Source organism: Mus caroli, unplaced genomic scaffold, assembly GCF_978045245.1.
Source record: "Mus caroli unplaced genomic scaffold, Mus_caroli_1 scaffold_1, whole genome shotgun sequence".
In the NCBI taxonomy this organism is placed as follows: domain Eukaryota; kingdom Metazoa; phylum Chordata; class Mammalia; order Rodentia; family Muridae; genus Mus; species Mus caroli.
In genome coordinates this window covers 132,355,687-132,364,955 of record NW_028227256.1, presented here as the reverse complement: position 1 = coordinate 132,364,955, position 9,269 = coordinate 132,355,687, and the positions used below count along the sequence as shown (strand labels likewise).

Here is a 9,269-nt window from a genome sequence, read left to right as displayed (position 1 = left end):
GATGACTCATGGATCAGGCCGGGCGAGGCCCTGGCTGCCAGAGCAGGGGGGAAGTTGGTGGCAGCAGCCCCTCCCTGGCCTCACAGTGTCCTCTGGCCCAGCTAGGCAGTTTTCTCTCTTCCTGAGAGTCTGCTGGCACCCTGACCCTGTCACCAAAGGGGCTTTTATCCTATCAGCAGTACAACAGGCATTCCAAGGGTGAAGGCCTCTGCTCCTTCTTGGAAATTCACAGCAAAAAAGCCAACCTTGCGATGTGACCCCTTCCCTGCTAAAAAGCCCAAAGCTCCCCTAAAGGTCTTTTGAAATAATATGTCCTGGGAGCACCAGACCTCTCTCTACAATGAGAGCTGAGAACCCAGGGTTCTCAGAACTGTGGTAAATATTCATTCTGTTCTAACAGTCCCCACCAACACATGTGTGCCAGAGGCCTGCTGTGTGCTAGGTTCACAAGAGGGTCTCTAATGGTGAACTTTAGATAGCTTGGGACTCACCTAGCAAAAAGGACACACCAAAGCTGGCTTTGGGCAAGAACTGAAGCACACTTAGAACCAAGGCTCAGTCTCTAAAAAAGTAGGGCGCTTCAGTCAGAAACCAGAGCCTGCTTCCATCACCCAAGCAAGTACCTGCCCCCTGCCCTGGATGCTCTGCCCTGCCCGTGTCTGCTGCCCTTTGCGGCACAATGACCCCTCTCAGCTCTGCCGAGGTCAACACTGAACAGCAAGGAAATACTGCCCAGTGCTTCCTGTGGTCGGTTCCACTGGCACCGGCTGCTATTGGTTTGTCTGCCACTAAACTCTGGGTTCCTAGGGCGGAAATCGGGTCTGTCTTTTTTGTTGTTGTTGTTGCTTCTCCACATCCATTGGAAATCAGAGTACCCAAGAAGAGACACTATTTCTGCTCGTCTTCCTTCCCCATTTCTGAGTGCCCGATGCCTCACTTCTTTAAGCCTGAATCTCTACCACCAGGATCAATTCTTGGGCTTTGCTGGAATCGTCGGCTGTTTCACAAGGACAGGAAGAGTAACCCCTCCCCACTAACAGCTATGCCAAGGCAGGAATGGCAACTTTCTCTCCATTCCTGAAGCATGAAAGTGCTGACTCTCCCCACCCGAAGAAGACATCAATGGATCACAGTGCGCACACTGGCTCAGCCCTAACCTTTATAGCATTGATCTAGGTTAGCATGGAAGATGATGTGTTTTTTTTTTTTTTTTTTTTTGACCTAGTGGGATTAAGCTATCCACAGGGTGGTAGTAGACTAATGAGATAATAAGTGAGATAATGGTTAACTGTCAACCATACACCCATCCATATACCCATATTCGACTGTAAGATACAGTTCCCATCCCACATGAGAGAAACTTCTGAGGCCCGAGGGACACGGACAGGAGAAAGGAAAAGTTTGATTAAAAAACAAGAGACACCAGAAGGGGTGAAACATGAGAAGCCAAAGGTTATTAAAGAGACTTCAAATGATTAAGAAGTACGTTCCCTCGGCCTCGTTCCTTCTGGAGAGACTCTGAAGCAGGTCACTGCTCCGCATCAGGGAGGGGAGGGAGACTTGCTGGTTATACTGGGAAAGGTCACAGGGGACACTCCACAGCCGGTTCTGTCTAACTCAAGGCCTTGATTCCTCTGCTGATTCCCATGTAGAAACGGCTAAGGAAGTCTTAAGTATGTATTAATGTGTGCATCTGCATGTGTAAACCACACGGAGAGAAGCCTACCTGGAAACTAGAGTCACTTCCCAGGTTAGTAGGGACAAAGTCACCCTCTACAGAAGAGGCAGCTGCAGGACTTGACATTCTTCAGTCACACTGGGGCCCTTCCTTCCTTAGGCCAATGAGGCCATGTCTACTGGGGGTACAGTGCTTATACCCCTCAAGTTACATCTTTCAGAGAGCCTGTGGACTAGAGAAGAGATACTCCAAAGCTCTAGGTGTCCTGTACTTAAAAGAATTTCACTCAGTAGACAGCGTGGTTACTGCCCACGAACTGGGCCTCTTCATTCTGGAATAAGCATGAAATGGTAAAGGGCCAACCCTTATCCTACCCCCACCCCCTCCAGGCCCAACACTGAAGTGAGGAGAGGGCAACAGGGGTGAGGGAAGAAGTGTGCAAAGAAAGGGTACAGATGGGCGGGGGGGTCCCAAAAGGACCTAAGCAGCAGGAGACCCCCCCAGGCATAGGACTCCAGCCCAACAGACCCCCCTCCACAAGCTGAGTCCAGTGGCTGTCCTAAGGTAGGGTGTTCATCTTCTGGACCCCAGGCTGGCCTCCTGAGTTCTGAGGCACTGGCACGCCATGAAGAACAGCCCTTCTTTGGGCATGTCTCAAAGCCAGAGGTCAAACAGCAGTCTGCAGAACCCAGAACCAAGGGCTGGACCAGGTAAGGCCCAAGTACTCCATCATGATACTGGAGGCCAGGCCTGTGGCTTGCAGGTCTGAGCTGGATATAACAACAGTCTTAGTGTCCAGGAACTGAATCTTCATGCTCAGCCCCTACTGGCTTCTGCTCTCCGTCTCTGGCTGGTTGGCTCCTTCCATGATGGTATATCTTCCTCATGTTGATAGCTTCTGGCTCATCACATGTAATCAGGCCCCAACCAACCAAAGTGGACAGAGAAGCTGGAAAGCAAGAACAGTGGTTAGGATGGTTGGTTTACTGTGTGCCTCATACCGGGTCTTCTCAACCTTTTCTACACCAGAACAGAAGGAAATAATGTGGCCACTCCTGTTATCCACAGGAAACAGGTTCCATCCAGGTCATACCACAGACACTAAAATCCGGGGGCTTCTTTCTCTAACAGGGTGTAGTTTTGCATATAACCTATGCAAACCTCCCATATGCTTGAAGTCATCCCTGTATTATTGTTAATACCTAACACAATGTAATGTTATATAAATTGTCATTAAACTATACTGTTTGGGAAATGATTGACAAGGAAAAAAAAGGTCTGTGAGTGTTAGGGCAACATTTTTCCCCCAAGTATTTTTTGACCAGAGATTGACTGGAGAAATGGACAGAAGGCTGATGACATGATAACATGCTGCGGTCAGTGGAAACTGCTTCCTCCAGCCCCTCTCTGCGTCCTAAGGGATCAAGGTGGACCCATTCTTAGCGCAGAGGGTTTGCTTTACAGCATCTCTATAGTAAGGGCAGCAAACCAGAGTCTCAACCTGACCTCTGTTTGCTGGAGATGGAAGAGGGGATGGATGAGATACTTTGGGTGGTGTAACTGGGTTCAGAGGGACCAAAGCTTCCGTTGGAGAAGTTAAGGGCAGAGTTATATAAACCCCTCCTTGACCCAGCTCTGGTTCCCATGAGGAGGGAGTAGTATCTGGGGAAGAGGGCACACGGCTAAGTGCCATGGCTTCTAGGTTCTATTCTTGGTCCCTCCCTTGAGCCATTCTAACCACAAACCAACCCCCCCCCCACCCCAACCTTCTGCCTTCTGCCTTCTGCCCTTAGGAGGATTAAGACATCATGAATAGAGATGCATGGCCCCATCCTGTTCTCAGCCACCCATCCCTCTTCTAGCTTCTCCTCCTCTGGCCCAGCATGCCTTTGGCCAGCACTCATGGATAGGCCAGGCCTATCATTCCTGCAATGATGTCCTGGCCACATCTCACATTCCACATCTCACACTCCTTTATGCTCCCACACCTCAGCCCTGGAGCCCCAGATCCATTATCAAGAATGAGTTTTTGAAGCCATTGGCTCAGCCCAGCCTTCCACTGAAGCCCCAGGTAGGGAGCTAAGACAGCATGGTTTTGTTCACAAGCCCTTATAACTCCTTCGATAACTACACCGTAGTGAGTTGTCATCGCAGTTCAACGCTTACATTCTCCAACATGCATTCATTCTGGAAGAGAGTCATACAACGCAGGAGTCCTATGTTGAGTGAACCAATCTCTAAGGAGACCTATCCCACCCGTGCTCTCTCTCCTAGGACCCATCTTCCTCTCCGACACTTGGGTTACATTTAGGACCCTCCTGCCTGGCGCCCTCGGGAAAGGGCCTGCTCTGCTCACTTGGCAAAGGGCCTGGGCTTCCAAAAACACATTCTCTTCGGATCCTGCTCTCTGTTGGTCCCAACAACCTTCTCTGGGATCGTCCAGCTTTGGGATAGAAACCAAAGCCCCTGGTTTTCTATAGAGAGCAGAGGAGGAAGAAGAGAGAGGGTTCAGTGCTCTGGAACTCACCTGACATGTCTTCTGGGCACGGAGATGGGAGAGGGGGGGCATGTCGATAAAATGATACGCCTCATGGTTTAGGACACAAGGGTCCCAGTCCCAAGACTCTGCCGGGCCCGCACAGTCTGGATGGCCTGTTGATTCTTGAACTTGACCAGGCCCAGGGTGATCTGAGCGTTCCAGCCAGGGTCTTCGAGGGGGCAGCGGAAGTCGATCTCGCCCCCGCCTTCTGTCACTAGCGTGAAGTAGATGTGGCGCCCAGTGCTCTCTACGCACTCCACGGCTTTGATGCGGGCGAAGCTGAGCTCCTTGGGCCGGCCGCCCGTGCCCTTGGCCTCGAAGAGCTGCAGCCCGCGCTCGGTGAGCACGCAGCGCTTCCGCTTCCACAGCTGCAGCAGCCCGCCGCTGCGCTTCTCCAGCACGCCCTCCTTCAGCACGGTCGCCGCCGCCGTCATGGGCACCCCGAGGTTCCCACAGCGCTGGAGGCTGCGGCGATCCCGGCTGTCCCGGCTCTACAGCGCCGGCTTCTCGCGCCCTGGGGCTGGTTGGCCTTGCTCCCTGTGCAGTCGAGCCTGCAGCCGGGGCCGCCTCGCAGACAGCGGGGACCGGGAGGCTCGTGCGATGCTACTCTCTCGCCGCCGGCTTGGAACCCTGCGCGCCACTCCGACCTCCCCGAGCCTCTACCCGGTGCCCTGCGCCTCGCCGCCCGCACGCCCGCTCCCCTGCGCTCCGTCTGCGAGCTGGGCGGCTGCTGGCGGGATGTGCCCTTACATGTTCCACCGCTCGCCTCCTGCGCCGCCCGCCCGCCCGCCCGCCGCGCATTCCTGCCCCGCTGGCCCTCCCCTCTGCGCAGCGCACCCGCCCGGACAGGGCCCCGGGGGGCGGGGCTGCAGCGGGGCTCCAACACCCATCAGCAGCGCGGGCCCGGGAGGGGGCTGCTTACTCAATAGCCTGCGGGCTGCCCCTTTTTAAAACACCGCTCCGAACCCCTCACCCGACCCCCAGCCTCAACCGTTCACCCCGGCCTCACACCCGGGACCTAGCAGAAGTGGGAGGGGGCAAAAGAGGAGAAGTGGGGGAGGGCCGAGGATCGTCTCCTAGAGGAGCCAGGTCATTGCTGGCCTGGGGTGGGGCCGGCTTGGCGATAACGCAGTGGCACCATGGCAGGGTGGGTGTCAAATACCCGCTGCTTCTCAGAGCTCGAGAGTTCTGGTCCCCCAGCCTCTGCCAAAAGCTAGTGTTGGCTCCCTCCACCATCATCAGCAGATGTCTCTCTGCTGGGCTCAAGGGAGGCTGGCCACAGATCTGACAACCTACTCTCCCACCTTTCCCTGCGTCTACTTAGGTAGGCAGGCGTTAGAAAATAGTGTGTATAAAGTGGGGAGAGAGAAATTCTGATGGATCAATGGGAAGTGGACACACGTGCTGTGGGTGTGGGGTTGTCTCGCAGAGCATTGACTCGGAGCCCAACCATGCCTACTGCAGTTAGCCCTCAGCCTTGTGGCTTCTCAGCAGAGAATGGGCTTCTCCTGGGACACTATGCTGAAGGGAGACAGGCTTTTCTCAGTTGGCTTCAAACCTCTCTTCCCTGGTTCTGTTTCCTCTCCTACCTGGCCAATAGCTCTAACCTTCTTCCATACTTTCCTGTATCAAATGGGATAACTAATCTATTCTGATCTGGTAGGATTGCTGTGAAGAGCAACTTAGTGACCATTCGTGAGGACCCGGGACAGATCTGCCAACTCAGTTATTCCTCTCTTCCTACTGTGTCTTCCATCATATAAGGTCAGAAGCCCGAGAAAGATGTCTCTCCTAGGGCCTCCCTCATCTGGCCCTCTTGGTCAACCCCTCCAGGCCAAACTTTCTTAAACACCTACTCATGGACATGTTAATCGTAAAGGTTCTGGGACTCATGATAAATAATTAGTCAGAAAGAAGACCTCTTTGTACTCACACCTCCTGTTTGGGTCCTCAATGTCGAAAAACTAACGGGCATAGGGAGGATTCTGTGGTGAGCCGGGGGTACCCTCCCCTGCAGAACCAAGCCAGCTGTGGAGAGAGTTATCAGTTTCCCACCCAGAGCCCTGTATGTGGAGTACATATACCCAGTGTCTGTCTGTCCCTCCCTCTGACCTTCTCCCTGTCCCTCAGCTCCTAACTCCCACAATGCCACTCGAAGAGAGAGGTTAGACAGTGCCCTTAGGGACCCTTGTCAGCCAGCCACTATGGTGTGGCTTTCCCCTCAGGCTTCTTCTAGGGACTGCTGAGTTGACCAACCTGACAGAATCCTGCCTTGACCAACCCTCTCTCCTTTAGGGAATGGGAGTGGGGAGTGGGGCCGGGAGGAGTGTCTCCATTGAGCCCATCTCTACTGCTTCCTTCTCGCTCAGTGATGCTTTCTATAACTACTGGATCATTCTCAAGACAAAATTTACAGAGCCTTCCTCCATGCTTTAAATTCTCATGAGAGATAGGGCATAGTGTTTTGCTCACATTTCTCATGAGGAAAAAAAAAAAACCAAGGCAGAGAACTCAAACAACTTAAACGGGACCCTGCAGCTTTGTAATCAGAGTATAGGGCATGAATGTATGGTGGCTTACAGGACCTGGAATCTGCTGGTGACATCACCCTGCCTCTCCATAAACACTGAGCCCTTGTAACGCATGACATGGCCACCCACACTCTTTCCTTACTGGCTGGAGGGTTAGAGGCTTCTAGACGGTGGAGAAAGGAAGGGAAAGGGTGGTGACATCAGGTAACAAGAGAGTGAGTGAAGGGGCCTAGGAGGAAACTCCGTGGAGCATCATGCTCTGGGCCCCTCTACTGCTGTCCCAATGGCCAGAGTCAGTCTTTGGAATCCAGGAATCATCTTGGAGACCCTGCAGTCACGTGACCTCCTGGGGTTAGGAAAGAGAATTCAGTTCCCCCCAGGACTGGCATCTTTCCTGGAAGCCCTATCTGAGGGGCACTCAGGTCCGAGTTGTATTAATTAAATATTGAGATCAAGTTTCTAAGAGCAGAGGGTGCAGGGCATGCCTCCCCATCAGGGTTACTACACCAGTAGCAGGAACCAGACCCCTGACCCGGGGAAGAAAGGTTGAGTCCTGGGACTCTGATTGGACTCTTACTGACTTGTTGACCCCACATGGGACAGATGGACAGCATGTCCCCTGTAGCAACCCAGAGCTGCCGCCTCCCCTTCCCCCTACCAAATAGAAAGCTGATCTGCCCCGTCAGGCAAGCTGAGTCCAGCTGTTTGGGGCTGACTCAAAATGCCCTGAGGAGGGGCCGGGGAGTGAGCCAAGAATGTCTCTAGCTATGAATGTCCCATTCTACATTCTACTTACTGTAAGGATGGAAGGGACCTTGTGGAGGGACATGCACAGCTGGGTGAAGAGCCACAGCCAACCAACCAACAAACAAAGTAACTGGGTTTATTTTTTTAATCATTTATTTTTATTTTATGTGCTTTGGTGCTTTGCCTGCATGTATGTCTGTGTTTGTGAGCTACCACGTGGGTGCTGGGAATTGAACCCAGGTCCTGTGGAAGAACAGTCAGTACTCAGCTGAGCCAGCTCTCCAGTTGAGTATTCGCTCCAGCCCCAGAGCTATTGTTTTAAACATTTACTTGAAGAGATTAAGCCAGGGAGTAATACATTGCTAGACAAAGGAACAGCAGTAAAGATAATTTTATCGACAGTGTAGAATGTGGCAGAGGGATGCAGAGCTGTAATAACTACAAATAAAAACAAAAGGATAAAACAGGCAAAGCTAGCCGGGCGGTGGTGGCGCACGCCTTTAATCCCAGCACTCGGGAGGCAGAGGCAGGCGGATTTCTGAGTTCGAGGCCAGCCTGGTCTACAAAGTGAGTTCCAGGACAGCCAGGGCTAAATAGAGAAACCCTGTCTCGAAAAAACAAAACAAAAAACAAAACAAAACAAAACAAAACAAAACAAAAAAATAGGCAAGGCTGAAGCAGTGGTGGTGCACGCCTTCATTCCAGCACCCAGAAGGTAGAGGCAGGCAAATCTCTGAGTTTCGGGCCAGTCTGGTCTACAAAGCAAGTTTCAGGACAGCCAGGGCTACACAGAGAAACTTTGTCTAGGGGGAAGGAGGGAAAAAAAAAAATCAAGGTTTTTCATGTCCAAAATAAATGTAAACAATCTTTCAAAAATAAAATATATTAATATTAAAAATTTAAAGTAATCCACCATAATAATACACACCTATAATCCCAGCACTCCAGAGGCAGGAGGACTGCCACAAGTTTGAGGCTAACCTGGTCTACATCTAGGCTGGGTTGAGCTACATAGTAAGATCCTGTCTCAAAAAGAAAAAAAAAAAGTCAACTATGTAAAATGATGATACACTTTGCCCAGGATCCACAAGAGTGATGAGTAAGATGAACGCAGCGACATGCCGGCAAGGCCCTCTGGACTGCTGGTCTGGGACCTGCTCTAGATTTCTAACCTCAACCCCCTTCCTCATGATATTTGTTTGCACTTTGCATTCTGACTGAAGGGAGCATCCCTGCATTACCACCTCCCACAGTTCTTTGTTCTTTATCCTCTTACCTTTTTCATGAGATTTTCCCCAATACCCTGCTTCAACCTTCTACCCGCTCCCCACAGACCCACCATGTCCCCCTCTCTGCTCCACTTGTATCACCCTCTCAGCTCTATGTTTCCTATTTGACTACTGTTTGTCCTGTCCTAGAATATAGGCTTTATGCCAGCAAGAGTTCACAATCTTCTTCATCCTCATAGCTCCAGCATCAGAGGCTGTTTGGCTCACAGTAAACACTTTTTGTTTGTTTGTTTGTTTTGTTTGTCAAGACAGGGTTTCTCTGTAGCCCTGGCTATCCTGGAACTTGCTCTGTAGGCCAGGCTGGCCTCGAACTCTGCCTTCCTCTGCCTCCTAAGTGCTGGAAGTGTGCACCACCACCCCAGGCTGGCCTCAGTAAACATTTACTTATGAGTGGGCAAAACAGAAAAATACAGCTAAAAAAAATGGGAGATGGAACAGGGTGATGCTGCTGAAAGCTAAGGAACCAATTAAAAGAGGTCTAAGTA

General features: G+C 51.7%; 1 protein-coding gene across 1 annotated transcript; it reads right to left on the bottom strand.

Moving 5' to 3' along the window:
* Nucleotides 1-1,977: 1,977 nt before the first annotated feature.
* On the bottom strand, nucleotides 1,978-4,992 carry Phlda3 (pleckstrin homology like domain family A member 3). Its single transcript, XM_021168365.3, has 2 exons — nucleotides 4,206-4,992; nucleotides 1,978-2,627 (listed from the first exon to the last, which is right to left on the bottom strand). The coding sequence occupies exon 1, from the start codon at nucleotides 4,649-4,651 to the stop codon at nucleotides 4,274-4,276; it is 378 nt and encodes a 125-aa protein (XP_021024024.1). The 5' UTR covers nucleotides 4,652-4,992; the 3' UTR covers nucleotides 1,978-2,627; nucleotides 4,206-4,273.
* Between the last annotated feature and the right edge of the window lie 4,277 nt (nucleotides 4,993-9,269).

Bases quoted from the DNA above. Each gene is read 5' to 3' on its own strand.
- Phlda3 (XM_021168365.3), bottom strand. From the start codon at position 4,651: ATGACGGCGGCGGCGACCGTGCTGAAGGAGGGCGTGCTGGAGAAGCGC.